Here is a 26,776-nt window from a genome sequence, read left to right on the forward strand (position 1 = left end):
GCCATGTGTAGCAAGAAGCCTTTCATGTTCAACATTGTTAAAACTTGTGTACCCTTCCCCAAGCACATAGCATCTCAGTATATAAAGGTCGCGGCTAGATTGCTTAGCACAAGAAGCGCTGCAATCATCAGAGCCACAGCAATTACCATTTCTGCAGCTCCAAATCTCCCCAAAAATCGCTCTTACTCTACTGGAATAGCACAGGACATCATGGCTTCACGACTGGACTCCCTGGTGCATCAGCGCTACATGGAACTAGACACTAGTGGATCAGTGATGGTCACTTACATATGGATTGATGGGACTAATGTGAGTATAACATTTATTAATTGCACTGCTCAGTATTCAGTCCTACCATTGCTGCATTTGTAGTTTGAGCGTTTGCACTTGGGTTGTATATAGAATACGTTTTTCTTGTTGATTTAATATTAAAATGTGGGTATAAATGGTAGGTACGTACGGTAGATGGGTACTGTTCTGATTACTACCAAGGCGCAGAGTACATACGCCACAAAGTGTGCATCGCTGCATGTTTACTTAACAGTGGTGTATGACTGCATGTGTACACGTGGACTTTTTGATACGCTTGTGCTGCATGTGGAAGTATTCAAGGCTCCGTTGGCAAATGTGTGGTGCATGGAGTGTGCATGGCATGGCATGGAGTGTGCATGTGCATGTGCTCAAATTACTCTAAACTTGGTCTCAGATGCTCCCACAAACCTATGAATTACAATCCGTGGCATGCACACTCCAGGGAAGGTTAACTAGGTTCATTATTGTCATCTAAATTTTCGTTGTTGAGATTCATTATTATTTTAACAAGCACAATTTAATAGTCTCAGTTACACACGTCATGTATATTGGAGCACCACCCCCACCCCCACCCACCCACCGAGTTTAATGAAAAGTATCATGCAGAAAGTATTGGATTTGTTTGAAAGATGAATTGCACTGTTGCATTAATTTTCTTGCATCCTTGCTAGTAGGATTGTATACATAGTTACAAGTATGCTAGTCGTCTACATAAGTTTCCCTGTAGTTTCACTTGATATAACAAGATGATGTAGTAATTCGCTGGCCCATTGTAAATCACATCTCCTGTAAATACACAATACATAGCATACAAGTTAGTAAGAAATAATATTTGTCTATAGTTTTCCTTGATGTAATTATTATGCCTTGAGGCGTAGCCGCACAAGGAATAATTATGGTAAAGCTGTCTGTGTGTGTCTATTTCAGCTGTAACTGCTCAATGGTTTCAGAATAACTACAGCTTCAATAGCTTTTAGTCAGATTATTGTATGAGAAAAATAAATCACCCTACCTACCTACAGAGATTCGCAACTTCCTAGGTAGTCAGAAGGAACCTTATAAGAGTAGATCCTGTGGGTACCCATCTAACAGTAAGGAAATGCTCCCATCTAACAGTAAGGAAATGCTCATTTAGCAGTCCTGGGAGGATGTTTATCAATACCCAGCCAAAGGAAGGACATTGAATAGTGTAATGGTTTTCCTTACTTCTGTTTCCTTACTTCTGTTTATGTGTTAAAACATGGGATGTCCCTTACGTAGGCCTATAAACAATGTGTTTGGTTTAAGGCTACCCACAATAATATAAATGCTTGCCGGGCGTAGTCTCAGATAATAGGTTTCAGTATCTCCCTGTGGCGTAGCCGGTTGTCTTGTTTAAAATGTAATTAGGGATTGCACATGAAGTATTGTTGCATACACTTAATTCACTCGCTCTCTCTCTCTCTCTCGATCTCTCTTCTCTCTCAGGGCCTCCGCTCCAAGACGCGCACTCTCAAGTCCTACCCCACCTCTCCTGAGCAGCTGCCGGTATGGAACTTTGACGGCTCCAGTACAGCCCAATCACTCGGCCATGACAGTGATATCTACATAAGACCACAGTCAATATTCAAGTATGCACTGATTGTTTGGCATCATGCAACCTAATTTACAGTTATTTTCATGCCTAAAGTGTTAATTATGCTGTAAACAAGTATAATTTATGCACATTCTTCTGGTGCTTTATAATTACCTTACCCATAACAACAGAGACCCGTTTGTCCCTGGTAACAACTGCCTGGTCATGTGTGATACGTACGACAAGGATGACAAGCCACACCCCACAAACTACCGATACTCATGCTATGAGGTATTTCAACTTGTGTTAAGTACAGTGTGTGTGTTGGTCAGGGCAGTAAGCATCGTAAACTGTTGTGTAGTGAGTTTGTCATAATTAAATAGAGAATTTGGTTGCTGTCTGCACTTAAGCAGCACTCTTTTAACACACAAACCCTTCCATACAGTCAATGAAGAAAGTTGATGCCCAGCACCCGTGGTTTGGTATAGAGCAGGAGTACACACTATTGGATCTCGATGGTTACCCCTTCGGCTGGCCTAAAGGTGGATTCCCCGGTGCTCAAGGCCCTTACTACTGCTCTGTAGGGAGTAACAGAGTGTTTGGACGACAGGTGAGTATCCCATCTAGAAAGTGTTGTAGTGTGGCCATGGATTCATGCTGTGCGTGTAGCTCGATCTCTACACTGTCGTGAAGTAAATTAATATTAATCTGTAAAAAATCTTTGCCAATGTTAATTGTACTGAGATGTAATAATGTTGTGTCAAGTGCTGATAATTAATAATAAAGAAGTGTGTATTGAAGTTTGTTGTACCTTTTGTACAGTGTGGCAATTATTTACTACTGTGTTAATGTTTGTTAATTGCCGATAATTGGAGCCTAAGTCTTTGATCATCAGTAGAACTACTGTCGTTTTACGTTACTGTTGTGGTCCACTCACATGCACGTGCAGATTGTGGAGGCCCACTACAAGGCGTGTCTGTATGCTGGCATTGATGTGTCTGGAACTAATGCTGAAGTCATGCCAGGACAGTGGGAGTACCAAGTTGGCCCCACCGAGGGAATCGCTATGGGAGACCAACTCTGGGTATCAAGGTATACACACAAAACTGTGTTCATACGAGTTAATGTTAACGTATTATGGGCTCTATAATTATGTCATAAACAATTATTACACCCAGTTACTTGTACACAATTTCTTCATATTTATAGGGCCTGACTTTTGTACTGCAATTTGCCTTTCTTTAGTACTTATACTGTATGCGTATTCTTGAAGTCCTCGTGCTCACGTGATGTATCTGTGTTTTTGCACATGCATGTACTGTAGGTATATTCTGGATCGTGTGTGTGAAGACTTTGGTGTCATCGCTTGTCTTGACCCTAAACCCATGCCAGGTATGGTGAAAGTCTGTACAGTCGTAATTATAGTGTCTCTTGTTTATTTCTAGAATTTTAGGTACAGTCTAATACAACTGTTTAATAGCTAAGGGGGCATTACCTATGTAGCTCACAATTCCTAGAAACTCCTATACCTATATAACCCCAGTGGCTAGTGTTTAACACATGCACATATACACTCAAATTCCATGATTATCATTCACTCTCTCAGGTGAATGGAACGGAGCTGGTGCTCACTGTAACTACAGTACACTGGCCATGCGTGAGGAGGGAGGCATTAAGGTCATCAATCAGGCCATTGAGAAACTCTCTAAAGAACACCATCGTCACATCAAGCTCTACGATCCAACTGGAGTGAGTCAGTTCATGTATGTTCTGTCGTATGCAAGTATTGATAATTAGCATAGTTGTATTACCCTCGTGGTTATATCCTGTCATGCAGTGTGTAACGAAGGTATTCGGTGATTCCATCCATGTAATTGTATATGATTTCAGCTCGACCAATAAGTATGCCTGTAATTGCTGTAAACAGACACTTGCATGCCATTTGGTATCTTCGGCCACATACATTTTTACCTTCTATTCATTTTTGTTGCAGGGTGAGGACAACAAGCGCCGATTGACGGGTCGCCATGAAACTGGTCACATTGACAGGTTCAACTCTGGAGTTGCCCACCGTGGTGCTAGTATCAGGATTCCTCGTCAAATCAACAAGGGTGAGTGTTATATAGTGTAAATATTATACAGTACAGTACGTATACGTCCTGGCATAATTATACACAATCATGTCTGCATTGCAAGTGAATCATTCCTGGCAGAATCTTTCACAACTAGCTCTTTCTGTCATATCAACTGATTCCTTTTACTATCAATGCCTTTGACAAAGGTTCTTGTAGCTATACAGTCAACTAATCACCTCTTCCATATAAGCAAAACTAAACATACCCCGAGGCATTTAACACTCCCTTGAGCTTACATGCAAGCATGCATATTATAATAATTTTACCTACTCACATGCAGATGGCAAGGGCTATTTAGAAGACCGACGTCCCTCAAGTAACTGTGACCCCTACCTTGTAACAGAGGCTCTCGTGAGATCTACCTGCCTCGATTGGGAAAACTTTGACATGGAGCGCTTCACCCCAAAAAACTGAACCAAAATAATTATAGGATATGTTATTTAATAGTATAATTATGATACAAGTAACACTTTCACTGATCAAACCCTTTAATATTTTTTATGCTACTGTTAAAATGAACATGATTGTATTTACGATGAGTTCGATAATAGCTGCCTTTCCCTTGAGGCGGATATTATGGTGACTGCATAGTACAGTAGTAATGCGATTGAAGACAAATGTTCATAAGATCACCGTCATAATTTAATATAATATAAAGATAAGCAAACACACGTATCTAGTCTATAGATTATGACATTAAGGGCGTCATAATTATATTATCTCACGCAGAGCCATTGTGTCTTATCAGGAGTGCATGAATATCACTCCTGGTCTTATAAATAGTAAGTATACATGTACATATAATTATATTCGCCTTGCGTGAGTGATCACAAGATATCTAGTGACACTACCCAGTGTTATAACAAAGTTTTAGACAAAGTGTTCTCAGAGAGACACTTACAAACACGGAGAGCCACATCACCTCTTCTTAAGTCCAGTACAATAACCAGCAGCGCTCTATAAGTTGCTGCAATAGGGTTAGGCTGACCCCACAGTTTGAGTGCTTTCGCCATAGCTATTTGTGTACCACTGCGACAAGCCAGATCTTGGATATCAGTTTGCTGTCCAGGAAGCAGACCAAGATTGTAGATGTAAGTATCGACATCATTAAAACAGGCGGCAATGTTGTGAAGGTCATTTTCTTTGAGAAGTGCATTCAGCTGGTTGTCAGTGACTCCGGTTTTTCTCATTAGATTATCAATCGTTACGACTCCACCATCTGTGACAATAATTCATGGGTTTGTGTTGTAAGTGCATATAGAAGTATACATGATTACCAAATACCAATCAAAGGGGCTTGAACTTTGACCACATACCTGTGCTTATTGCTTGGGGCACCGGTAACACTGGCAATAAGTCCTCTTCAAACTCCTTAGGAGGGATATCAGCGATTTCCTGAACACAAGAATTCCGATAAAATGTCATCTAATATTGATCATTATAGATTAGATATAACACAGGGGGTGGTCACGCACAAAGAAAGTCTACGAGGAAAGTTATACTGAAACAAAAATTGATGACAGAACAGTAAGTCAGGTAACTTAGCTCACCATGGGGTTTTTTCCAGCAAAAATACTTAGAGGATCCAAAATATGTCTGAGTGAACTGTACGTGCCTTCACTTCTTTCCCTCCATGACGTAAGTACTTTTCGTAGACTTTCAACACCTAATTGTGGTGTGGTCACACATTCTGTGGTGGTAAGTGCGGAGTAGATGATCTTACTGATTTGAGAATTCTTAGACCAAAAGGAAGAAACGGCTGAAATGTATCGATCAGATATTGTTGAATTGTAAATTGCATCGTTTTCGTTGAACAAAGATCGAAGAACGTTTTCACCAAGATGAACATACACGTCAAACAATTGGTTAAGTTGCACAGTACACTGACCATTATTCGAAACAACTCCTAGTTCACGATTAACAATGCTCTGTGCGACTGTTTTAATACTGAATAGCTTTGCTATCGATAATTCAATAGGATAATTAACTGAAGCTGGTGCGAGAATTTGCTCAGCTGTGCTTACAGATGGACAGACATCACTAACAGCCTTGAGAACTTTCTTTATGACCACTGAGCGTAACGTTAAACATTCCAAAGATTGTTCGCGGGTCTGAAGCAGTACGATAGTTTTATTGTGATCGATAACTTCAACAACAACTTTTGCACCTTGACTAATGCTCCAACAGATACCTGTTTTCCAGACTGAACATTGGTGCTGTAAAGTAGGAACATGAGACTTTATTTCGGGGGCAATAACTTGAGAGAAAGCCAGTCTGAGAATGAGAATTTGTTGAAACCTTGCATCAAAAAACTGATTCCTATCGACACAAGACAGCATCCAGCCGAAAGAATGTTTCATATTCTCCCAAATTCCCCTTGGAGGATCTAATCGGATAAGTGCAGGACAGAATATGTGTTTGTTATTCCTGTCTTGAGGAAAATGCTCTTTGTTAAGAAGTTCGAGGACTTCCCCATCTTCAATTGGTACAGCAAGTTCGAGATTAAATAAAAATCCGGTAAGCACTTCAACCTCAACATCTGGAATATATGTGGAAAGTTTTGAGTTTGGAACCACACCAGTGCTTGTAGAGAGTTCACAGTGCTGTTTAAAGTTTTCAGGAGCGAAGATAGTACCGTTAACTTTACTCAAGAGTGCTGTCTTGTTGAGAACTATGAAACTCTTTTCAGGTGATGTATTATTGTGTAGAAAAAGAATGTGACTTTTGTCATTTAACTGGACACAGATCTCAACAAGATGAGGAATCGTATTTGGAATAAACGAAAGTATTTCTCTATCTCTTCTAGAAAGACTGCAATCAGCATCAGCATTAATTTTCTGTTGCACTTCTTCAAGTTGAACTGCAATCTCTTTAGCATACTTATCAAGAAGGAAAATGAGAAGCATATGAGAGTTCAATGTTACAGTCAGTTTAGATCGAATTACTGAACAGCTCGTTTCCAATGAACGTCGAAGCAACGTCAAACCTTCTGACTGTGGATAGCGGCAATCCATTGCAATGGTCTTAACCAGATCGAAAGTTGAATTGTTTGAAATTGATTGTGTGATGAGTCGCTTCTTTCTATCAATTGACGTTGTTTGCGCAACCTGGTCGACATGACTACCAACTACAATGAGAGGGGCTTTGCATTGCATATTGTCGCATTGATTGGAAATTAGACCTAACCAATACGATATTGAACGTATAATGGCGTCATCGTCTCTATGAAGACCTAAAACGAGCAAAAAAATTGGGGGACATGTATTAACAACTGACTTGACGATCGCAGCATGACTGCTGTAGTACGTATCTTGCCCTGCAAAATCAAACACTTCGACATCTCCAAACACCTGACTCTTGAAAAGTTTCGTAACAATACCAGCTGTTTGTTGGTTAACATCAGTGACCTGTTGCGGAGATCTAGAGGTGAACCACCGCTCAGTTAGATTTTGTAGGAAAGAAGGCTCTTGCTCCATCGATTTTACAAGTGTGCTTTTGCCTTCACCGCCACGACCAATGATGAAAAGTTTCACTGGATTGGTCAAGGGATCCAAGAATTTGCCTACTATTTTTGAGTAAGCATCTTTGCTGTGTGCTCCATATTGAAGTAGAACTCGAATGATCTCATTTTGGTGTGTCAAAGCCAATGGTGTCTGTCCGGATTTGGTTGCAGGGGCTGTAGAGGGAAAGGATCGTGGATCAACAAATCATTTTATTATTGTTAATTATCAGCCCTTTATGTAATGATTACAGCCTCGCCTCTATACCCATTTAAGAAAAGTGTAAATTTTTTGCATTTCCTGTAATAAAAGGAGAGGGTTTTTGCAGAGAAGTCAATGTTCACAATGGCTGCATCTTTTGGATAGCTAACAAATTATTCTCACAAGCCAGACCCAAAAATAGAGTCGGGTCACTTCACAAAGTTGTGCTGATAGCGCCACAACTATAGTGGGGGTTCTGTCAAAGCTGTGAAAATTGTACCGCCATGCTTGCAGCTAAAATAAGGGTGGCAAATCTAAATATGTATGGTTTCACATTGTTCCTATAACCACAACCAGCTACATATACAATGTAGCGTGTTTGCCAAACGTTTCCTATCCTCCCCTCCCCTCCCCTGGCCTTGTGATAGTACTAAAAAAATAGCTAGCGCTTTAGTGCAAGGCTAACTCATAGATGATCTATGAATCTACGAACGATTCTGAAGAGACTGCAGCAGCCTTCACTGTTACCATAACTCGAGAAAGAAACTTCAGTTTTCTAATCTACTTATCAAAATCCACGAGAACGTGGCTAGAAACCTGTAGAAGCTGTTAGTATACAATCGTCGAGCAGTTACAGCTGGAATACACGTACACAGCTTTACCGTATTCCTCAAGGCATAAATATTCAACAAAGAGTGCTAATTTAGATGTATAGATCTACACAGTGCTAACTATAGAGACTATGATCACAAGACTATTGAATTGCACGTACAACCTGTAATTAACAAGAGTCCATAAAAAAAGAGAGCGGAAAGCAGAGGTGACTTCCTGCTTGGTAACTGACTAACCCGAGCTCTAAAGCAGTGGACACTAAGTTGTTTATTTTTGCCGCCTTCCCTTCCTCATTCCATCATGGGGGAGGAGGTGTATATTTACTACATTGTTAGGCCAGGGGTCGACTGTGCATCTCTAGCCTTTGACTTGTTGGTAGAGAAGGTACCCCTTTCCGGTAGGGAGGCTCTCTTTTGAAACTACTAAATGTAACTCGTACCGCAAAATTATGCCAGAGGTAAAATAACTCACCATTAACATCAACATTAACAACAGAGACGAGAAACTTGACAATTTCAAGCTTCCCTCCACGACTAGCAAATCCCAACGGAGTATCTCCTTGTTCGTTAACAGGACCTGCTCAAAGGATAAAGTCAACTAGTCAACCAGGCATTCAGATTATGCATCATGTATATCACCTTTATGAGCATCCATGTCAAGCTTCTTGATCAAAAACTTGAATATCTTCGGGTTACCATGATAGATTGCTTCCCCTAACGGAGTTCTTCCAGATTTGTTCAAAATTCCTGGAGGAATAATTTATTACAAACATGCCAATGATCATTAGCGTGCAAGGAGCTAGCCTCATCACCAGGGAAAATTGTCTCTATTTATGATACGGTTTACGATCACGACTGGCGCTACACAACACCAGCCCTAGTTTTCGACTTATAGAACTGGAATGAGGCTAGCATGGGCCCTGACGGGTATAATTGGGCTATTGATGATTACTTACCTAAGTCACACATCCCTGTGGCACGCAGTAAAGTGATACATTCCATTGCTCCCATATAGAAGGCTTTGTGAAGGGGCGTGTCTCCTTCGCTGTCTTGTTGGTTAACATCAGCTTTATACTTTAACAGAAGCTTTGCAATGTCTGCTCTGTTGTTGAAACACGCTTTGTGTAGAGCAATCCACCCATCACTTGCTCTGGAATTCACAGGAACACCTTCTTCCAGTATGCGAGTGATGTCTTCCACATTTCCACAGAGAACGGCCAAGCCAAGGTCTAGCTGATCACCACCGCTCATGACTGGTCGACTCTATACAATGAAGGTGGTGGCAGCAGCTTCAGTATTAGTATTTGTTATAGGGCCAGCAAAGAATAATCATAGAAGTTACTTCGCATTTCTATTTATAGGGTGGCGATGTAATTAAAGTGCCTACGGTTAATTGCTGTAATTTTTGGGGCGCATATAAAAAGGCATGTCAAGGCAAGTCGCCTTTTCTTTTTTGGCCTGTGCATGCATTAATTTTGATGCATACTTGTCACTTGTGTTATATAACTGTCTAGATGCAGATGTAGCATAGAGACCAAAAATCAAAACAGTAGACCCACCTGTTTTGTGTATACAAGAAACAGTCACACTACTCTAGATGCAGCGTAAGCACCACCGTAAATTTAAACGCCGCTGGGCAGAACGCAATTTTGGGGTTCTAAAAGATGTGGCACTCAGAAATGGGAATTTTATTTTTTAACGTTCAACTACGGTTCCGCCGATTTAGTAAAGCGTAAAAGCGTGAGACCATAAGTAAATCGTGGGACTGATACTGTATTTATACAGTGCCAGAAAAATTAATTCAACTTCTGAGTGGTGCATGTTTTAAAACACAAAAAATTGCGTTCAGCCCAGCTGGCTCCTAAATTATGGTGGCGCTTATGTTCTACAGCTAGTATAGAATTTGTAGAGAAAATGGGCGTGGTCTAGCTCACTTTTACTTGCTAAGCTGCATGCACCGTCGCGTCGAGAGTTGAGAGTGATTCGTGAACATTCATTGACTGTTAGACAACTGTTCAGAAGTGTGAGGAAGTCAAAGACGCAAGATGATTGTCTTGATGTCTCAAACAAGCCTTTTTATAAGCGCTAATTGTAGCAACGTAGGCGCTTCTTTTAGGACCTAAAAAATTATGCTGATGCTGACGTGGCGCTTAAATTAACATCAATTACGGCCCGGTACATGCAGTAAGTGGATTTTCATGTATAATTATTTATAAACAAAGTAGTTTTGACACGAACAGCACCCCATGCTACCATGCTGCGACTATATATTGACTGTATTTATACTGGGAGGCACAGTCTAGAGATCTACTGTACCAGGAGTGTATGAAATAGATGCTATTTATTACCATGCACTATAGGTCTAGTTCTTGAACTCATGTATAGAACTTACCAACTGAGCCATGAACACAGCCTAGGTAGATGTACTTCAGTCTCCAGTCTAGCCAGAGAAGCTCTAGACAGTGTCAAGTTTTGATCAAAATTAATTTGTTCAAGGGTCACCAGATATCCAGTGATTTTAATATGAATACCATTAGAGCTAGTGTTCCTGCAGCAACCTTTTCACATGCATGAGCAGAGACAGCTTACTGTGTCATGCATGCTCAAGTCTTGCATGTGACAATTATAAGTAGGCTGAGTCAGTATGTCTCATGCATGGGATACACTTTGATTACCATATTAATAAGGGTAATTTTCGTGGGGTAAATATTCGTTCAACTCGAATTAATATTAATACGGTGATTTTCATGAGTAAAAAATTTCATTGCCTGCACTGCATTGCATGCGTTCCGGTAAACCATGCACACCTACGTGCATGGAGGTCATGAAAATAACAAATAATTATTTTACCCTACGAAAATTAGCTAGCCTAATAGACTATTATATATAAAGGTATCATTACAGGTCTAGATCTAGATCTTACTAGGATTGGCAGAGTGTTTGCTTTTCTGAAATTACATATAGACGTCGATCGAATACCATGCATATTAAATCTACCAAGGACAAAATATTGAGTCAGTCGATAGTGCTATTGACTCTACATACTACACTGTCGGTCAGTTATAATTATTGCTAGGTCTTGATGATCTCAATCTACTCTTATCATCACAAGTTACAGCGCACTCCAAAAGCTTCCATCTTCTGTCACTGCATGACAATTATTAGCAATTAATTTGTAGAACTGATCCACACTTTTGTGAGACTTACTGAGGAGTATAATGGTTGGTGACAAATCCGGTGAAAGCTCTTGTTGCACGACATGTGGACTTGGAATGATGCATAAAGCGTTCTCCTTTCTTGTTTAGGAAGTCTGTCAAAGTACAACCTTCAGTATGATAACCTCGAACACTACAGCATTGGACCTATTAGTAAGGCAAATTACATTGACAACTATAATTGAAATATTATACTATACCTTCCACCTTCTGTCTTCACTAGCTTTTGTGTGTTTGCTGGACAATCCAGTTATCACCTGTATAATACAACCAACGGATAAGAGATGGATTCTCTTGCAGACATCATGCAGTCAGATCTACTATACATGTCGGAGATCGTATGCACAATTAGCTACATACTAAACATTGCAAATTCAAGGTACACATTAATTTTGATGATGATTAATAATTTTATTCTGATAACTCTTGTTTATCATACAAGTCTAACAATTATATGACAGTTATTATATGACAGTTATTAAACAATTGCAAGGTATCACTGTGCTAAAATGTGTATCAAGCTTGAATATTGAAAGTGCATGTATGTATAAATTGTACCTGGTTCATAGGACACATGAAAGAGATGGGTCCGTTCCAATCATTGATTTTGTCCGTCCACTTGCAACTGGTTAGAGGAGTGTTAACAATTCTCTTGCAGCTCCACTTCCAAATACGATCATACTCCCCATCTACGTTATACAAGAAAAAGAATTGCATATATAAGAGTAGTCATAATTCAACAGAGGACAAATGAAAGAGAGATTGATAGTTACAAATGAGAATTACCAAATAGTTGACATATAAAGGTTCTGTATGGGTATAGATTTAGATCATGCAGATATATCAGACTAAAATTATTGCTCATTCGACAGCCTAAAGTATAATTATAATGATGAAAAATCAACTGACTAACGATTCTGTTCACTCTCTACTCTGTAGATGGCCTCTCCCTTTTTTGTGTTGCACTCAACCTTCATCGGCTTTCCATAGCCATTGTCAAATTTGCGTTGTTTCTCCTATAATCATTATAGTTACAAAAACATAAATATAGAGCCCTGATTATATGTAACAGTACAAACAAGATTAACTATAATAATTATTGTAATAATACATGTAGTATGACCTGGGAATGTTTTACGATCATGCGAGTTAATGAGAGTACCGCCTATATAATATATATAACAATAATTTTGTATACCATGTGATTGCTCACCCATTCTTCTTTAGGGATTTTGGCTCTGGATGCTTCCTCTACGGTAACGACATAATCTTGGCGGTTTGTCAAGCCACGACACAAAACATTACTTACTGCTAGTAGGTATACACCAACTAGACACTGCAATAGCCTCATGATTTCTTTGTAGGTGGCTATAGCTTTAACCTCAACACATACAAGCACTAACTATAGTCATTATAAATCAGTCTGTATAGTGTACAAATTATGAAAGCGGACAAAAGGATGCACATGTTTTCGTTCAATTTTATTTGCTTACAACTAACAATAGTTGTGGTGGTTTCAGTTCATTTATATTCAATAGGCGAATGACACTACAACTTCCTCATGTATTACGAATACATTGAGTCAACTACCGTGCTCAACTTGACACAGCAATGTTTAGAAGACAAGGAACTGTTATCATGATCTATACCACCCATAATTATATAGCAATTCAATGTGTTAATTGATTCAGAATAATTATGCGCAAACAAATTGCCCAAAACAGATTCAATCCCCTCTTTTCTGTAAAGTGTTTAATCTGTTGCAAATAATTATTGTGATGCCATGTGTAGACCGCACCATGCCAATATTAATAACCTGCCATCAAGTTCCATTGGGAATTAGAGTATACATATATCATTGATAAATGACCATGCATGCATGCAGAGAGACACTGACACACAAAAGACGCATAGGGCCTCTGTATACAACTGTAGATCTAAAAGGGCTGCCACTGCCGGAATAGGGCCAATTCTAAAGATAGCTAATAGGCCTGTAATAAAATACACTAATATAGCTATTAAGTCTTAAGTCTACAGTTTCAAGTACACGTGTATTGTTGACAGCTCAAAAATCAAGTTCGTCTTTGATAAAGGTAAATTTGTTGCTGTTTTTGGAGTAAAACTGTGAGTACCAGCGCCTGTGCTTCAGTATGAGTTCATCTTCACGTACCAGGAGTGGCTTGAGGCTGTAACGCTTGTTGTTCCACACTATCATGTCCCGCTCCAACTATACAAACAGGAGAGCAGAAAAGCATGGATTAATGAGAGAAAGGTGTCTACGTAGTTTATCGATAGGGCAGGAAATTGATTAAAACCTCTAATGTATGAGCACACAGCAATAGGCAACATTTAATACTTCGAATTTTCAAAGCAATCCGAAAGCAATAAAAAAATCTACACAGTTCTCTAGCTGGAAATATAACCAAATTACACAGTCAAGCAGAGGACGAAGGACACACTTGACCTTATAGGCACTAATTATGATCTCAAACTACATCATGACTAGTGTCCAACAGTGAGAATTTATAGAGAACGAAAACCTTCAATTACAAGGTATATATACCTAAGGTCAGGTGTGTCTCAAAGCCTCGAGGCATGCCTCGGTGCGCATGCGCCAGCGAGGTATATGGTAGTGTGTTTGTGTGTACAGTCTGTCTGTGCATGTGTGTGTGTAGACTGCTACAGCTGCTCAAGGATCAATGAAGTGCAAGTAAGAGTTTCTATAGGCAAGTTACGTGGTCAACTACGGCTTCATTTATGGTTTGTGTGGTTACCTTTAGTTGGTTGAAGCTTGAAGCCCTTTTTAACAAGGAATCCAATGGTATATGAAACTTTGAAAAAATAATTATTATGAAGGTCAACCTCAACACAAATACACTTTAATTTGTGGATTTGCAAAATAGTGCTTGGTTCTCGAGTTGTGCCTAGTTTGCTTACTTGGAATGCCATTGCAGCCTTTTCAGAAGAGTGCGTAGAAAAACTTGTCCATTGAGTCAACCTAGCTCTGTACTAGAACGCTAGCTATTGGTAGCTGCAAGAGTGAGAAGAGAGCTGCATGCAAGGCTTTGCTGATGCAGCCATTAATCTTAGACTTTTGGCATCGATCCTTTTTAATAACAATCATAGTTGATCACTACATACTCTTTGAGTTTCTCTGTGATTCTGGATTCTGCCTGCCTGCAGCAAAATATTACTGCAAAAATGTTTATCATGATATAATGTGTGTATAAAAGCTATTGCTAATAGCTAGCAGCTTTCTTTGACACCTCCACCGAGGCATCAGCACCCGCGGTGCTTTCATTTGGTACGGTCATCGTGACATTGTTAAAGCCAGAATTGGCACTACGTCTGTAGCTTTTTCACATACCATTTGGTTTCATGCTCATGCTATATCTATTACATGCAGTTGCTGCACACACCTGAACATCATAGGCCTGCACCAACCACTTGACGAGGAATGTAGGAATCCACCAATCAGAGTAGGCCACCACAGAATATTTCTGCAGGAAGGGTTCCAATGGAGTCACAGTGTGCAGGAGCAGCACGGTGCCAAACTTGGACTTGAGAGTCAGGTACACCACTCCACATCCCATCTAAAAGAGAACAGCGACTGTTTGGTTACTGCGCTAGAGCACTACCGGTATAAGGTGCCAGCTAAACCCTTGGCTCAGTTGTATAGCACATCTAAAAAATAACTGTGAGTATAATTATTATAGTATACAATATACGTGCACAGGTCACTGTGGTATATAATAAATGATGAAGCACTGGGGACTAAGATCACAACAAAAAAAAACAACTAAGTGATCACTACTAGACCGGGCTCGCAAGTTTGAATAAGCCGTGTATATATAGCTACTACAAGCAAAATAGTTATGTCGCAGCAAAGTGGCATTAACTGACATAGAATACACAGACAGACAGATAGGCAGACAATCACACCAGCGAACTACTATAACCCGCGGCTGCCTACGTGCTTTGGGTTACATAATTATGTCATACATCAATCTGTTATAAACAAGGCAAAATTACGTCTCCACCTAATCAATTGACTATGCTTGCTTGGCCAGGGCTATCGACTTTATTTGAGACAGGCCACAAAATATGTATGTTATACGTATCATGTATAGCCACAAGTTTAACTGACCTCACGAAATTTAGGTTAAATTTGAGCATACCTGGTCAGCAATAGACGTAATGTCCAATGACTTGAAATTCACTCCCAGTATACTGTTGGTCATGGTAAGAGTCATACGACCGACATAAGTAGATGGTTTGGGAAGAGATTCCCAGCGAGCTGTCCAACTGTGTGTGTGCAATTTCCCAGAGAGAAGCTCACGATAGTCCATGCCAGCGCCAGAGGAAACTCCTGCTCCGTGAAGGTATGTCAGGTGAGCTACATCAGCACCATTCTCAGCAATGTCCTGTAAACAAACGAGATGGGAAGCATAAATCAGGACATAAAGCCATTGAGCCTTCTGTACCACATACATGTAAATATTTTGAGTAGTGGGTATACGCAAAAGTATATATAAGGATTATATAAGATGCATTCACCACTGAGTTAATTGGCATCGACAGTTAAATAACTTACCTGTATATGAGTCTTGATAAAATGAGTAGAAGAGAGTCGATACACAAAGCGACTGCCTATCCCCTCTAGATCCTTCAGGGACCAAAGTGGCTCCCTTCCCTCGGCATCATGCCACACGAGGATGGCACCATTGCACTCCAAGGTGGGCCAAGCCTTTACCTTGGCCTGGGCCGGAATCTTCCCCTTAGCATACGGGATCTTGGTGCACTGGCCTGTCTCACCATCAAACTGCCAGCCATGGAATGGACACTGAACGCACGAGCCATAGATCTATATAGGGGAAATTGGTCAAGGAGTGTAATCCACAGACACTAGTCTGCGACAGTTCAATTGAAGGGATTATTTTCAAAACAAACAATACATTTGAAATCTGAAAGGTTGCAAATGTGTTGTTTATTTTATATCATATACTATCATATACTATGTTACCCTTCATTTTACAGTTTAAAAAAACATTCATATTGACCAAGGACTGGAACAAATGGGATCTCATCTAGACTTGCAAGCCGTTACAGTTGACGGCAAACAGTAGCCTCGATCCCAGGCTGCACTTCCTCTGAAGAGGCCTGTGAAGGAGGCTAGGAGAACAGTAGACTGGTCAAACTCTGTGTAGAATCTTGTGTTGCACAATCATCATATCAGATAATATTCCAAGTGGGGCTGTGGTTTTTGTGTGTCAGTGTATCAGTGTCAGTCTACTGTACGTGATACTGATAGTTTTCTAGTGCTAGACCTCATCTATGTCTCACATTCTCTCAGGGTGATCAGACAAGGTAACAACGTGCCCAGAGAGTCTGATATCACCAACTATATTATAGCTGCCATGCACTGCATGTGTATAGATAAACGAAATTAACTGAATCAATTCTGTACTAAATAGCGCTTCAATTCGAGTACAAAAACTTGCAAGTTGAGCATACGATTAAAATTAAAATACGCTTATAATCGAGTAAGCGCTAACAATCCGTTTCTACGGTATATATACGTATACGGTTAAAAGTGGCTTGTGTGTATGCTCATGACGCTTTCTTGTTTCCATGCCTTTGGCCGCACAATTACTGGAAATGTGTTTTTTGCTTTTTTGTGTGTGCATGCAAGAGCAGAGTAGGAGAGAGTACTGTGAGATGGTACACACTTTTATGCAGCGTTTTTTAAAGGAGTGCATGTCATTCATCTATTTTTTCTGCAATTAATTGTAGTAGTATAATAGCACTATACTTGTACCTATACATCTACCTATCTACCAAAAGAAATTGTGCCAGAGATACCGTACACAATAGTTTGTTTAATACAGAATTTTAATTGGAGAAAACATAAAATTAAGTGGGTGTGAAATAATTTTATAGTATGGTATCTGTTACCACAAGAGTAACTGTTTTTGTAGACAGGAGAAGGTTGTCCAAAACATACAAAACATGCTGATGCATAATAGCTCACATGTATAATAGGAACTCAAGAAGCAAGGAAGTTGTGGAAGCTCAAAAACAGAAGAAGACAGGACACTTTTAATATCAATGCAATTTTTCAAAGGCTGATTTCTGCATGTGCAAGTTTTTGGGCTACATAGAATTATATCATATGTAGGAAAGGCTAAAGAAACTACATGTTACTGTGCAGCCAGTTTCCAGATCTGGTCTTTCTCTGTTGAACCTTTCTCTGTTGAACATAAGACCTATGTGTGAAATTATGGGCTAAAAAGCTGCAATCCTATGCAACGAAACCTACAATATCATATGTCAGGAATGCACTCATTTTACTAGATTTACCACGTTCCATTTGTGATGAATACATTTAAAAGACATATAACACCTGCATAGCCTCTACACAGGCTCTCCTTTTTCTGTTCTTTATCACAATCGTTCAGTAAGATAAAATACTGTATTATTCGTTCAACAAGATAAAATACGGTATTAATTGGAGGAATAAAGAAAGAAATAGAGGTAGAGTTAGGAAAAAGGAGAGCCTGTATCGGGAAGTCGCGTGAGGGTAGAAGGGTGAGGGTAGAAGGGTGGTAGAAGGGTGAAAAAATGAGCGTGAGCATGCAGAGCTAGAGATGTTGGACTGCCCACGTAGAGATCTATGACTAATAAAACTTTGCCTGCAGCAAGCTGGACATAGACTTGGAACTGGAAGTTTGCAAGCTGGACATGGACTTGGAACTGGAAGTTTGCAAGCTGTTTATACAAGCTAGCTAGCTATACCTAGATCGTGTGTTTAGATTCTCATAATTACGTGTCTCTCTAAATGCTAGATCTAAACTAATAGCTTAGTCATTATTATTTAGCTGGCCACGCTGGTTCCCTGACTTGCAGTAGCTTGGTACCTTAGCAGTGTCTCAGTACAGTCTGAATGCGTGGGAGAGTACTTTACGTCACGATTGTGGGCTACATATCGCCCACATTCATAAAAATCCTTGTGGATTACGCGATTTCCTAAACCAGGCCTTACTTTTTCTTAACTGTACGCCCATTTCATTCTTTGCTGCCTCATTATTTTTTTGCTACCTTCTACGTATAGATAAACATTGACAACAGCAAGAAAAAGTAAGGCCTGAATTGGAACGAGGCTAACCTGTGCACACAATCTACATACCTTACCACCCACGCCCAAGTTTGCACCCAAATGAGCACAGTAGGCATCTAGAACATGAGCATTCCCTTTGTCATCTCTAAACACAGCAAAGTTTTGGCCCAGTGCGTTCACAGCAGTGCTTTGCCCGGCTTTCAGTTCAGTAGAGCGGAGGAGGCCAAACCAACCATTCGGAAAAGGTGGTGGAATATCTCCCATCTTCCTTCTTTTTTGTACTTCATTAACAAAATCTCGTTTTGTGACGAACCCTTTCATTTTTCTACTAGGGAAGTCAAACCCAGCCTTTGTTTCGGGACAGTACAACTCCACAACTCCAAAAATGGCCTGGTACAAGTTCCTGTGGGGGAGGTAGAGTTCGCATACATTTTAAATTTTTTGTACATGTACGTACAGTAGGGCAAAAAATTTGTACAGCTGTGCTCATTTCAAATTTCATCTCTAGATCTACATGTACGTTTGTTCAAGATTATTAATTTTCTTGAACACCCAAAGATAAACTAAAGTGACCTTTTGTGGTGTGTTGTGACTCTGTTTGTGGTTTTATAATGATTACCCATACCCATCAACATTTTAATCTAGAGCTAGCTAGAGAGGCTCACCTGCCAATATACAAGATGTACACAGTTGCAGCTGAATACAACAGCATTCTGAGCAACCATCCCACGCTCACGACGTCAGAGCTGAATGGTAGGGCTGAAGACACAGTATCTAAGACTCTTTCTAAAGTTCCAGTCACGTTGCCATTGAGGCTGTCATTAATTTGCTGCTCGTAGTTACCACTGAAGATGAATTGGGACACAGCAATCAGACCAGCAATGTGGATGAGCAGGCTAATAGAAGGGGTCATCTTTTCATAGGTCCTTTAATAGGTGCACGTAGATCTACCACCATGCAGCTATAATTAATTACAGAGCTGGCTAAGCCTAACTTTATGCTAAAGGCTTTATGGCTTGTTGATATCTAATTGTCTGTCGCTATGCATACCATGTATCATAGCACATGTCAGCATGTATTTAATATGCGCACTGAAGCCATAAAACTTTATCTGTTACATAATGAAAGCCATAAAACTTTTATCTGTGCTGCACAAGTGACTAATGACTACCGTATATAATGAAAACACCGCAGGTGATGCTGATGCCGCCTCGGTGGAGATGCCAAAGCTACATAACGTACATAAAGCGTATGATAAAGCATAAACGATCGACGCCAAAAGTTCAAGTCTAGCTAGGCTGCCGCGTCAGCAGAGCCTTGCAGCTGTAGCAGTCTACACAGACACACACACGTACACACACACACACGTTGATTCATACACAGACACACCATAGATACTATAAATTTATAGTATTCTATATACCTCGCTTGCGCATGCGCACCGAGGCATAATTATTAGGTGGGTGATTTGACCTTGATCAGATTAGAAGGTCACCATGACTTGTGTGAAAATGTAGAGACGATCATTACGACTTGTTGCTGCTGCAGTAGTAATCTTGAGCTATATGAGGTATATACGTGCGTACATACTAAGAAAGAATGACCCCTTCTATTAGCTTGCTCATCCACATTGCTGGTCTGATTGCTGTGTCACAGTTAATCTTCAGTGGTAACTATGGGCATGTTAATGGCAGTCTCAATGGCAATGTGACTGGAGCTCTAGAAAAAGTCTTAGATACTGTGTCTTCATGGGGCCTACCATTCAGCTCTAGCTCTGACGGCGTGAGCGTGGGATGGCTGCTCAACATGTTGTTGTATTCAGCTGCAACTCTGTACATCTTGTATATTGGCAGGTCAGATTTATGTAATACATAGCTCAGATCTACGTTCCGTAGTTGATGTATTAAACTAGATCTATGTACCGTAGTTGATGTATTAAATTACAGCGCCATGTGCCAGTTTATGAAATTCGAAATTGTTGGCCATAAAAAATTATTATTTGTTTTATGTACATAGTCTCGCAAATATTTTTCTGGCGCTGTAATTACATCAACTACGGTAGTAGTAGGTACGTTTATACGTCTGGTACATGGTATGAGCTCAGCTGTAAAATAAAGGTTGCCCCAAAATAATGGTAATAATGATGATAAACCAGGGCTAGTACGTAGTTCTAGTACAATAATTATAGCTGTTTGATTTGTATGAGTTATAAATGAGGTTGGTTTTGTGACACGCATAATTATTGCTACTAATTTTGTGCTAGGTTTAAATAGATTTATGCTAGATGTTCCTCCCCTACAGGAACTTGTACCAGGCCTTCTTTGGAGTTGTGGAGTTGTACTGTCCCGAAACAAAGGCCGGCTTTGACTTCCCTGGTAGAAAAATGGAGGTCACGAAACGAGATTTCGTTAATGAAGTACGAAGAAGAAAGAAAATGGGAGATATTCCACCACCTTTTCCGAATGGTTGGTTTGCCCTCCTCCGCTCTACTGAACTGAAAGCTGGGCAAAGTACTGCTGTGAATGCACTGGGACAAAACTTTGCTGTGTTTAGAGATGACAAAGGGAATGCTCATGTTCTAGATGCCTACTGTGCTCATTTGGGTGCAAACTTGGGCGTGGGTGGTAAGGTATGTAGATTGTGTGCACAAGTTAGCCTCGTTCCAATGTAGCTAGGCCTTACTTTTTCTTGCTGTTGTCATTTCATCCATACGTAGAAGGTAGCAAAAAAATAATAGACAAAATGAGTAGCAAAGAAAGAAATGGGCGTACAGTAGTAAGGCCTGGTTTGGGATATCGCGTGATCCACAAGGATTTTTATGAACGTGGGCGATATGTAGCCCACAATCGTGACGTAAGATATTCTCCTACGCATTCAGAGTGTACTGAGAGACTGCCAAGATGCCAAGCTACTGCAAGTCAGGGAATCGCGTGATCCACAAGGATTTTTATGAACGTGGGCGATATGTAGCCCACAATCGTGACGTAAGGTATTCTCCTACGCATTCAGAGTGTACTGAGACACTGCCAAGATGCCAAGCTACTGCAAGTCAGGGAATCGCGTGATCCACAAGGATTTTTATGAACGTGGGTGATATGTAGCCCACAATCGTGACGTAAGGTATTCTCCTACGCATTCAGAGTGTACTGAGACACTGCCAAGATGCCAAGCTACTGCAAGTCAGGGAACCGGCGTGGCCAGCTAAATAATAATGACTAAGCTATTAGTTTAGATCTAGCATTTAGAGAGACACGTAATTATGAGAATCTAAACACACGATCTAGGTATAGCTAGCTAGCTTGTATAAACAGCTTGCAAACTTCCAGTTCCAAGTCCATGTCCAGCTTGCTGCAGACAAAGTTAGTCATAGATTTCTACGTGGGCAGTCCAACATCTCTAGCTCTGCATGCCCATGCTCATTTTCATTCTACCCTCATGCGACTTCCCGATACAGGCTCTCCTTTTGCAAACTTGGGTGTGGGTGGTAAGGTATGTAGATTGTGTGCACAGTGTCTATAACCAGGAGCATTTGGTACAACAGGGAATTGTTATGAATAAATCAGTGCATGTACCTAAACCTATAACGAGTGCATATAAAGGCATATTCATTACATGTATAGACATAGTATGCCTTTAGCCCCCTTCGATTTGTGCTGTCACATGTACTGTACATGTATACATTTCTTATACATGTAGATCTGTGGATTACGTTCTTCTACCAAAATTACTTTCCCCTGTATAGATCTATGGCTCGTGCATTCAGTGTCCATTCCATGGCTGGCAGTTTGATGGTGAGACAGGCCAGTGCACCAAGATCCCGTATGCTAAGGGGAAGATCCCGGCCCAGGCCAAGGTAAAGGCTTGGCCCACCTTGGAGTGCAATGGTGCCATCCTCGTGTGGCATGATGCCGAGGGAAGAGAGCCATTTTGGTCCCTGAAGGATCTAGAGGGGATAGCCAACGGTCGCTTTGTGTATCGACTCTCTTCTACTCATTTTATCAATGCTCATATAGAGGTAACTAAATATCAATGCATAGAGTTACATGTAATCGTATCAATTAGTGGAGAGCACGTGTACTTGTCTACCATAACTATACCTATACCAAAAGTTAAATAGCCTCTAACCCTTTTCAACCTGAGCATATCTTCAAAAGCATAATTATCTTCAAATGCATGCCAAAACTGTATGTTATAGCACTACTATAGTAATACAAATTTTTTTATGGTACATGTATCTTCGTCTTTACAGGACATCCCAGAGAATGGTGCTGATGTAGCTCACCTGACATACCTTCACGGAGCAGGTGTTTCCTCTGGCTCTGGAATGAACTATCGTGAGCTTCTCTCTGGGAGACTGCACACACACAGTTGGACAGCTCGCTGGGAATCTCTTCCCGAACCATCTACTTATATCGGTCGTATGACTCTTACCATGACCAACAGTATACTGGGAGTGAATTTCAAGTCATTGGACATTACGTCTATTGCTGACCAGGTATGCTTGAAATGTGAGGGTGCGAAATTGTGGGTAAAGCAATAATTGTATCGCGGTCTTCGCCTGATTTTCAAAGGGGCTATCCACGAAAATAGAATTCAAGCATAGCTAATTGATATAGGTAGAGACTTAGTGATTAAGTTAACAATCTGAACTCCCTCTGAAGTACTTATATAATTATAACTAGAGCACTAAAGTGCAAACCCTCGGCTGGTGACATGATTATAAAGAAACCAGTAGAGTGATATAATGCAGTGCATGTAGTGATGTATGACTGAGCTGTCTAGCACAGCAACTCAGGAGCAATAAAACTAAACCAGACAGAGGCATGCTGTGAGAACAGAGTTAGTGGTACATGAGGCATGCACAGTGGACTAGGTCCAGGATCACAGCAAAGATGCCTGGAGTCTCCTGGGATCCTGATCCTGGAGTCAGCTAACAAAACAAGTCACAATTCTAGCTTTCTATTGTAGTGACCCTTTTCCACTGTTTTTGGTACGGGATCACTTCAGCTGTAAATACGGATGGTAACTAGAATAAAGGCCGCGTGTAATTAGCTAGCTAGCTGCTTCAAGCTTCTTAGTTTATGCTCACTTTTATTCGACAACAAAGCTCTAACATCGAAATCTACTATTGTTAAAACTAATAACTTATTGTGTGAAGGCTATCCATGCTATAAACGCAGTGCTGTGGCAGCCAGGTGAGCAGATCCTGAAATTACAAACAGACAGACAAACCAAACGACTACTATACCCGTGGCCGCCCACGCGCACCTCGGGTAATGATAGCAGACTGTAACACATGACATGTATAATAATGTTGTCAGTAACCAAACAGTCGCTGTTCTCCTTTAGATGGGACCTGGAGTGGTGTACCTGTCTCTTAAGTCCAAGTTTGGCACTGTGCTGCTCCTGCACACTCTGACTCCATTGGAGCCCTTCTTGCAGAAATATTCTCTGGTGGCCTACTCTGATTGGTGGATTCCCACATTCCTCGTCAAGTGGATGGTGCAGGGCTATGATATTCAGGTGTGTGTAGCATTGCCTTAATTGTGCATATATACAATGTACCTGTACATGTAGCACCTATAGTTTTCTTTCAAATTATTTGCTTGTTGCTCTGAAAATGTACTGCTCATAAATATTACAATAGAGGCCTTATACAATCCCTGCGCTGTTAGTGTACCTTAAGGTGACATATTTTCACAGGTAGATTTGTTTGCGTTTTTACACATTTTGCGGTATAATTTTTTGCGAAATGTCGATCTGGATACATTAAACAAGAGGGCGGCCAATTATTTGCGAGTACTAATTTTTGCGATTTACTCTCATTCGCAGAAATAGCAGAAATTAATACACGCGAAAATATGTCACCTTAAGGTAATACACTTTCTCATTCATCGATCACTACTAGTGTTGTGTATAATAATTGTATAGTTGGAGCGAGATATGATAGTGTGGAACAACAAGCGTTACAACCTCAAGCCACTCCTGGTACGTGAAGATGAACTCATACTGAAGCACAGGCGCTGGTACTCACAGTTTTACTCTGAGAACAGTGAAAAATTTACCTTTAAAAGAAACGAACTTGATTTTTAATTACATGAGTCTAGAAACTATTCTGTTTCTTAATTTTGGGTTGTGTTTTTGTGTTCATTTATAATATAGACAGTCTAGGGCTCCTATCCTAATAGTATTTTGATTATCACCAACTAGAAAGTTATTAGCACGGAGTTGTACTTTATATCTTACTAGAAGTACATGCTGCAGGTATCTCCATCTCGTGGCTGTTCCACCAACTTTAATCTTGCATGGAAATGTCTTTTATCAGGCACTCTTGCTTTTATTCATAGTCAGGATAATTATTTGACCTTTTATGTGGACCTTTACCATATACAAGTTAAATGTGAAGTGTACAGTGTAACTACATTAAAGGTATGTTATTATTGTAATGTTGCTCTATAGATCAAGTTATTTGACATACTGTCACTTAGACTTTCTCAATATCTATTATGGACTCTAGCGCCCTCCAAAACATATTTGCCTGTGGCACACAAATGGAACAACTCAATTAAATTTTGCGCTTATATTGGAGTGGTGCTTAGCATAAGAACGTATACCGTATAAGTAATAGATAGCCATTCCACGAGGCCATGTGAATGATCAATTTGTACATGTATATAGCCTTGATTTCAGGCAGTGTCATAATTTCTACTCTAATAACCTGAGCGCCGTAAAAAAGATCTGATTGGTGCTCAATTGTGGAGCAGTACAAAAATTATTGGGAGTCTTGGCGCTCGACCCTGTAAAAGATTACATGCATGTCTGTATTTGTATTAATTATGTGGTGTAGATATTACCGTATAGCGCGAAATTTTCGAGGCACTTATAATTATTTCGTGGATTGGCCTCTAAAAGTATTTTCGTTGCACAATGTTCGCGGAATGACTGCTTACCGGAAGCCACGCCTTTAAATCTTGCATGTTATAGCAGGTAAAGAACGATTTTCGTGGACTTAATTTTCGTGTACGATTGCTAACCCACGAAAATTAAGCCCCTCGAAAATTTCGCGCTATACGGTATTGTAGGCTATGCTAATGGCACATCAATACACCATGTAAAATCTACATGTACGTATGTTCCGTATAGCAGGTAATTCGTTGATGCAAATTTTCGTATGAACTGCCCTTTCGTATTTAGCAGCTCAGGATAGTGTGACGTTGAACGATTGTGGTAGAAAAATTTTGAAGTTTTAATTTTCGTATGATACTCTAGCTATACATGCACTGCATGAATATATTTATAGTTATAGTATATATACGCTTACCATTCAAGTGAATATATGGTTGCACATTATTAACCCGAGGCGCGTGGGCGGCCACGGGTTATAGTAGTCGTTTGGTTTGTTTGTTTGTGACAGGTGAATCTACTCACCTGGATGCCACAGCACTGCGTTTACAGCATGGATAGCCTTCATACAACAAGTTATTAATTTTAATAGTGGCAGAATTTCATGTTAAACCTTCATTGTCAAATAAAAACGAGCAAAAGCTAAGAAGCTTGTGACTGGGTCTGCTTACCTGGATGCTCTAGCACTGCGTTTACAGCATGGGTAGCCTCCACATAACAAGTCAGTACTTCTAATAGTGGCAGCTTTCGGTGTTAAAGCTTCGTTGTCTAATAAAAGCGAGCAAAATGTAGCTTGAACAGAACTTGCACATGCCTTACTTATAACTGAAGTGATCCTGTACCAGGTCCAGAAACAATGGAACAGGGTCACTAAAGTAGAAAGCTGTATATACCAGGAACAATGGAACAGGGTCACTAAAGTAGAAAGCTTGCTTTAACTGACTGGGATCCATGCAGGACCTGGAGCCATACTTCTATGAGACTCCAGGCTTCTTTGCTGTGATCCTAATCCACAGTGCATATATCTATAGTACTACTACCTGTTCTCAAATGTTTTAGCATGCCTCCAGTCTGGTTTAGTTTTATTGCTCCTGAGTTGCTGTGCAAGTCATGCATGATGATGATAACAACAGCACTGCATATCAGTCTTCTGGTTTCTTTATAATCATGTCACCAGCTGAGGGTTTGCACTTTAGTGCTCTAGTTCTATACATGTATAGCTGTATA

The 26,776-nt window shown here is 40.2% G+C and overlaps 5 protein-coding genes across 5 annotated transcripts; 2 read left to right on the top strand and 3 right to left on the bottom strand.

Moving 5' to 3' along the window:
- The first annotated feature begins 32 nt into the window (after positions 1 to 32).
- On the top strand, positions 33 to 4,541 carry LOC135352423 (glutamine synthetase 2 cytoplasmic-like). Its single transcript, XM_064551610.1, has 9 exons — positions 33 to 309; positions 1,780 to 1,922; positions 2,059 to 2,158; positions 2,313 to 2,477; positions 2,817 to 2,959; positions 3,192 to 3,259; positions 3,474 to 3,616; positions 3,861 to 3,978; positions 4,283 to 4,541. Exons 1-9 carry the CDS (start codon positions 211 to 213, stop codon positions 4,414 to 4,416), a joined length of 1,113 nt encoding a protein of 370 aa, XP_064407680.1. The 5' UTR covers positions 33 to 210; the 3' UTR covers positions 4,417 to 4,541.
- A 68-nt stretch (positions 4,542 to 4,609) lies between these two features.
- LOC135352422 (death-associated protein kinase 1-like) lies at positions 4,610 to 10,832 on the bottom strand. Its single transcript, XM_064551608.1, has 7 exons — positions 10,707 to 10,832; positions 9,271 to 9,577; positions 8,954 to 9,061; positions 8,787 to 8,891; positions 5,553 to 7,678; positions 5,319 to 5,397; positions 4,610 to 5,221 (listed from the first exon to the last, which is right to left on the bottom strand). The coding sequence occupies exons 1-7, from the start codon at positions 10,716 to 10,718 to the stop codon at positions 4,860 to 4,862; spliced, it is 3,099 nt and encodes a 1,032-aa protein (XP_064407678.1). The 5' UTR covers positions 10,719 to 10,832; the 3' UTR covers positions 4,610 to 4,859.
- A 392-nt stretch (positions 10,833 to 11,224) lies between these two features.
- Positions 11,225 to 13,234, bottom strand: LOC135342581 (hemagglutinin/amebocyte aggregation factor-like). The gene is made up of 6 exons (XM_064539340.1): positions 12,743 to 13,234; positions 12,443 to 12,545; positions 12,088 to 12,218; positions 11,730 to 11,786; positions 11,522 to 11,676; positions 11,225 to 11,461 (listed from the first exon to the last, which is right to left on the bottom strand). The coding sequence occupies exons 1-6, from the start codon at positions 12,878 to 12,880 to the stop codon at positions 11,371 to 11,373; spliced, it is 675 nt and encodes a 224-aa protein (XP_064395410.1). The 5' UTR covers positions 12,881 to 13,234; the 3' UTR covers positions 11,225 to 11,370.
- A 193-nt stretch (positions 13,235 to 13,427) lies between these two features.
- LOC135342574 (cholesterol 7-desaturase nvd-like) lies at positions 13,428 to 19,738 on the bottom strand. The gene is made up of 6 exons (XM_064539326.1): positions 19,312 to 19,738; positions 18,716 to 19,049; positions 16,124 to 16,393; positions 15,708 to 15,953; positions 14,949 to 15,122; positions 13,428 to 13,756 (listed from the first exon to the last, which is right to left on the bottom strand). The coding sequence occupies exons 1-6, from the start codon at positions 19,557 to 19,559 to the stop codon at positions 13,595 to 13,597; spliced, it is 1,434 nt and encodes a 477-aa protein (XP_064395396.1). The 5' UTR covers positions 19,560 to 19,738; the 3' UTR covers positions 13,428 to 13,594.
- A 406-nt stretch (positions 19,739 to 20,144) lies between these two features.
- Positions 20,145 to 25,051, top strand: LOC135342566 (cholesterol 7-desaturase nvd-like). Its single transcript, XM_064539313.1, has 6 exons — positions 20,145 to 20,499; positions 20,948 to 21,275; positions 22,389 to 22,661; positions 22,896 to 23,141; positions 23,996 to 24,169; positions 24,578 to 25,051. The coding sequence occupies exons 1-6, from the start codon at positions 20,246 to 20,248 to the stop codon at positions 24,737 to 24,739; spliced, it is 1,437 nt and encodes a 478-aa protein (XP_064395383.1). The 5' UTR covers positions 20,145 to 20,245; the 3' UTR covers positions 24,740 to 25,051.
- The last annotated feature ends 1,725 nt before the right edge of the window (positions 25,052 to 26,776 follow it).

This window comes from Halichondria panicea, chromosome 1 (assembly GCF_963675165.1).
Source record: "Halichondria panicea chromosome 1, odHalPani1.1, whole genome shotgun sequence".
NCBI classification, from domain to species: Eukaryota; Metazoa; Porifera; class Demospongiae; order Suberitida; family Halichondriidae; genus Halichondria; species Halichondria panicea.

Bases quoted from the DNA above. Each gene is read 5' to 3' on its own strand.
- LOC135352423 (XM_064551610.1), top strand. From the start codon at position 211: ATGGCTTCACGACTGGACTCCCTGGTGCATCAGCGCTACATGGAACTA. The intron at 2,960-3,191 runs GTATACACACAA...CATGTACTGTAG, and splicing joins GACCAACTCTGGGTATCAAG to GTATATTCTGGATCGTGTGT. The intron at 3,617-3,860 runs GTGAGTCAGTTC...TTTTTGTTGCAG, and splicing joins AGCTCTACGATCCAACTGGA to GGTGAGGACAACAAGCGCCG.
- LOC135352422 (XM_064551608.1), bottom strand. The intron at 8,892-8,953 runs GTGATATACATG...TCCTTTGAGCAG, and splicing joins TGACATGGATGCTCATAAAG to GTCCTGTTAACGAACAAGGA. The intron at 5,222-5,318 runs GTATGTGGTCAA...TTATTGTCACAG, and splicing joins GCCCCAAGCAATAAGCACAG to ATGGTGGAGTCGTAACGATT.
- LOC135342581 (XM_064539340.1), bottom strand. From the start codon at position 12,880: ATGAGGCTATTGCAGTGTCTAGTTGGTGTATACCTACTAGCAGTAAGT. The intron at 12,219-12,442 runs GTTAGTCAGTTG...TGTATAACGTAG, and splicing joins AGTAGAGAGTGAACAGAATC to ATGGGGAGTATGATCGTATT. The intron at 11,787-12,087 runs GTACAATTTATA...TGTATTATACAG, and splicing joins TCATGTGTCCTATGAACCAG to GTGATAACTGGATTGTCCAG.
- LOC135342574 (XM_064539326.1), bottom strand. From the start codon at position 19,559: ATGACCCCTTCTATTAGCCTGCTCATCCACATTGCTGGTCTGATTGCT. The intron at 19,050-19,311 runs GTGAGCCTCTCT...CCTCCCCCACAG, and splicing joins TACATCTTGTATATTGGCAG to GAACTTGTACCAGGCCATTT. The intron at 16,394-18,715 runs GTATGTAGATTG...TCCCCTATATAG, and splicing joins ACTTGGGCGTGGGTGGTAAG to ATCTATGGCTCGTGCGTTCA.
- LOC135342566 (XM_064539313.1), top strand. From the start codon at position 20,246: ATGACCCCTTCTATTAGCTTGCTCATCCACATTGCTGGTCTGATTGCT. The intron at 21,276-22,388 runs GTATGTAGATTG...TCCCCTGTATAG, and splicing joins ACTTGGGCGTGGGTGGTAAG to ATCTATGGCTCGTGCATTCA. The intron at 24,170-24,577 runs GTGTGTGTAGCA...ATAATTGTATAG, and splicing joins TGCAGGGCTATGATATTCAG to TTGGAGCGAGATATGATAGT.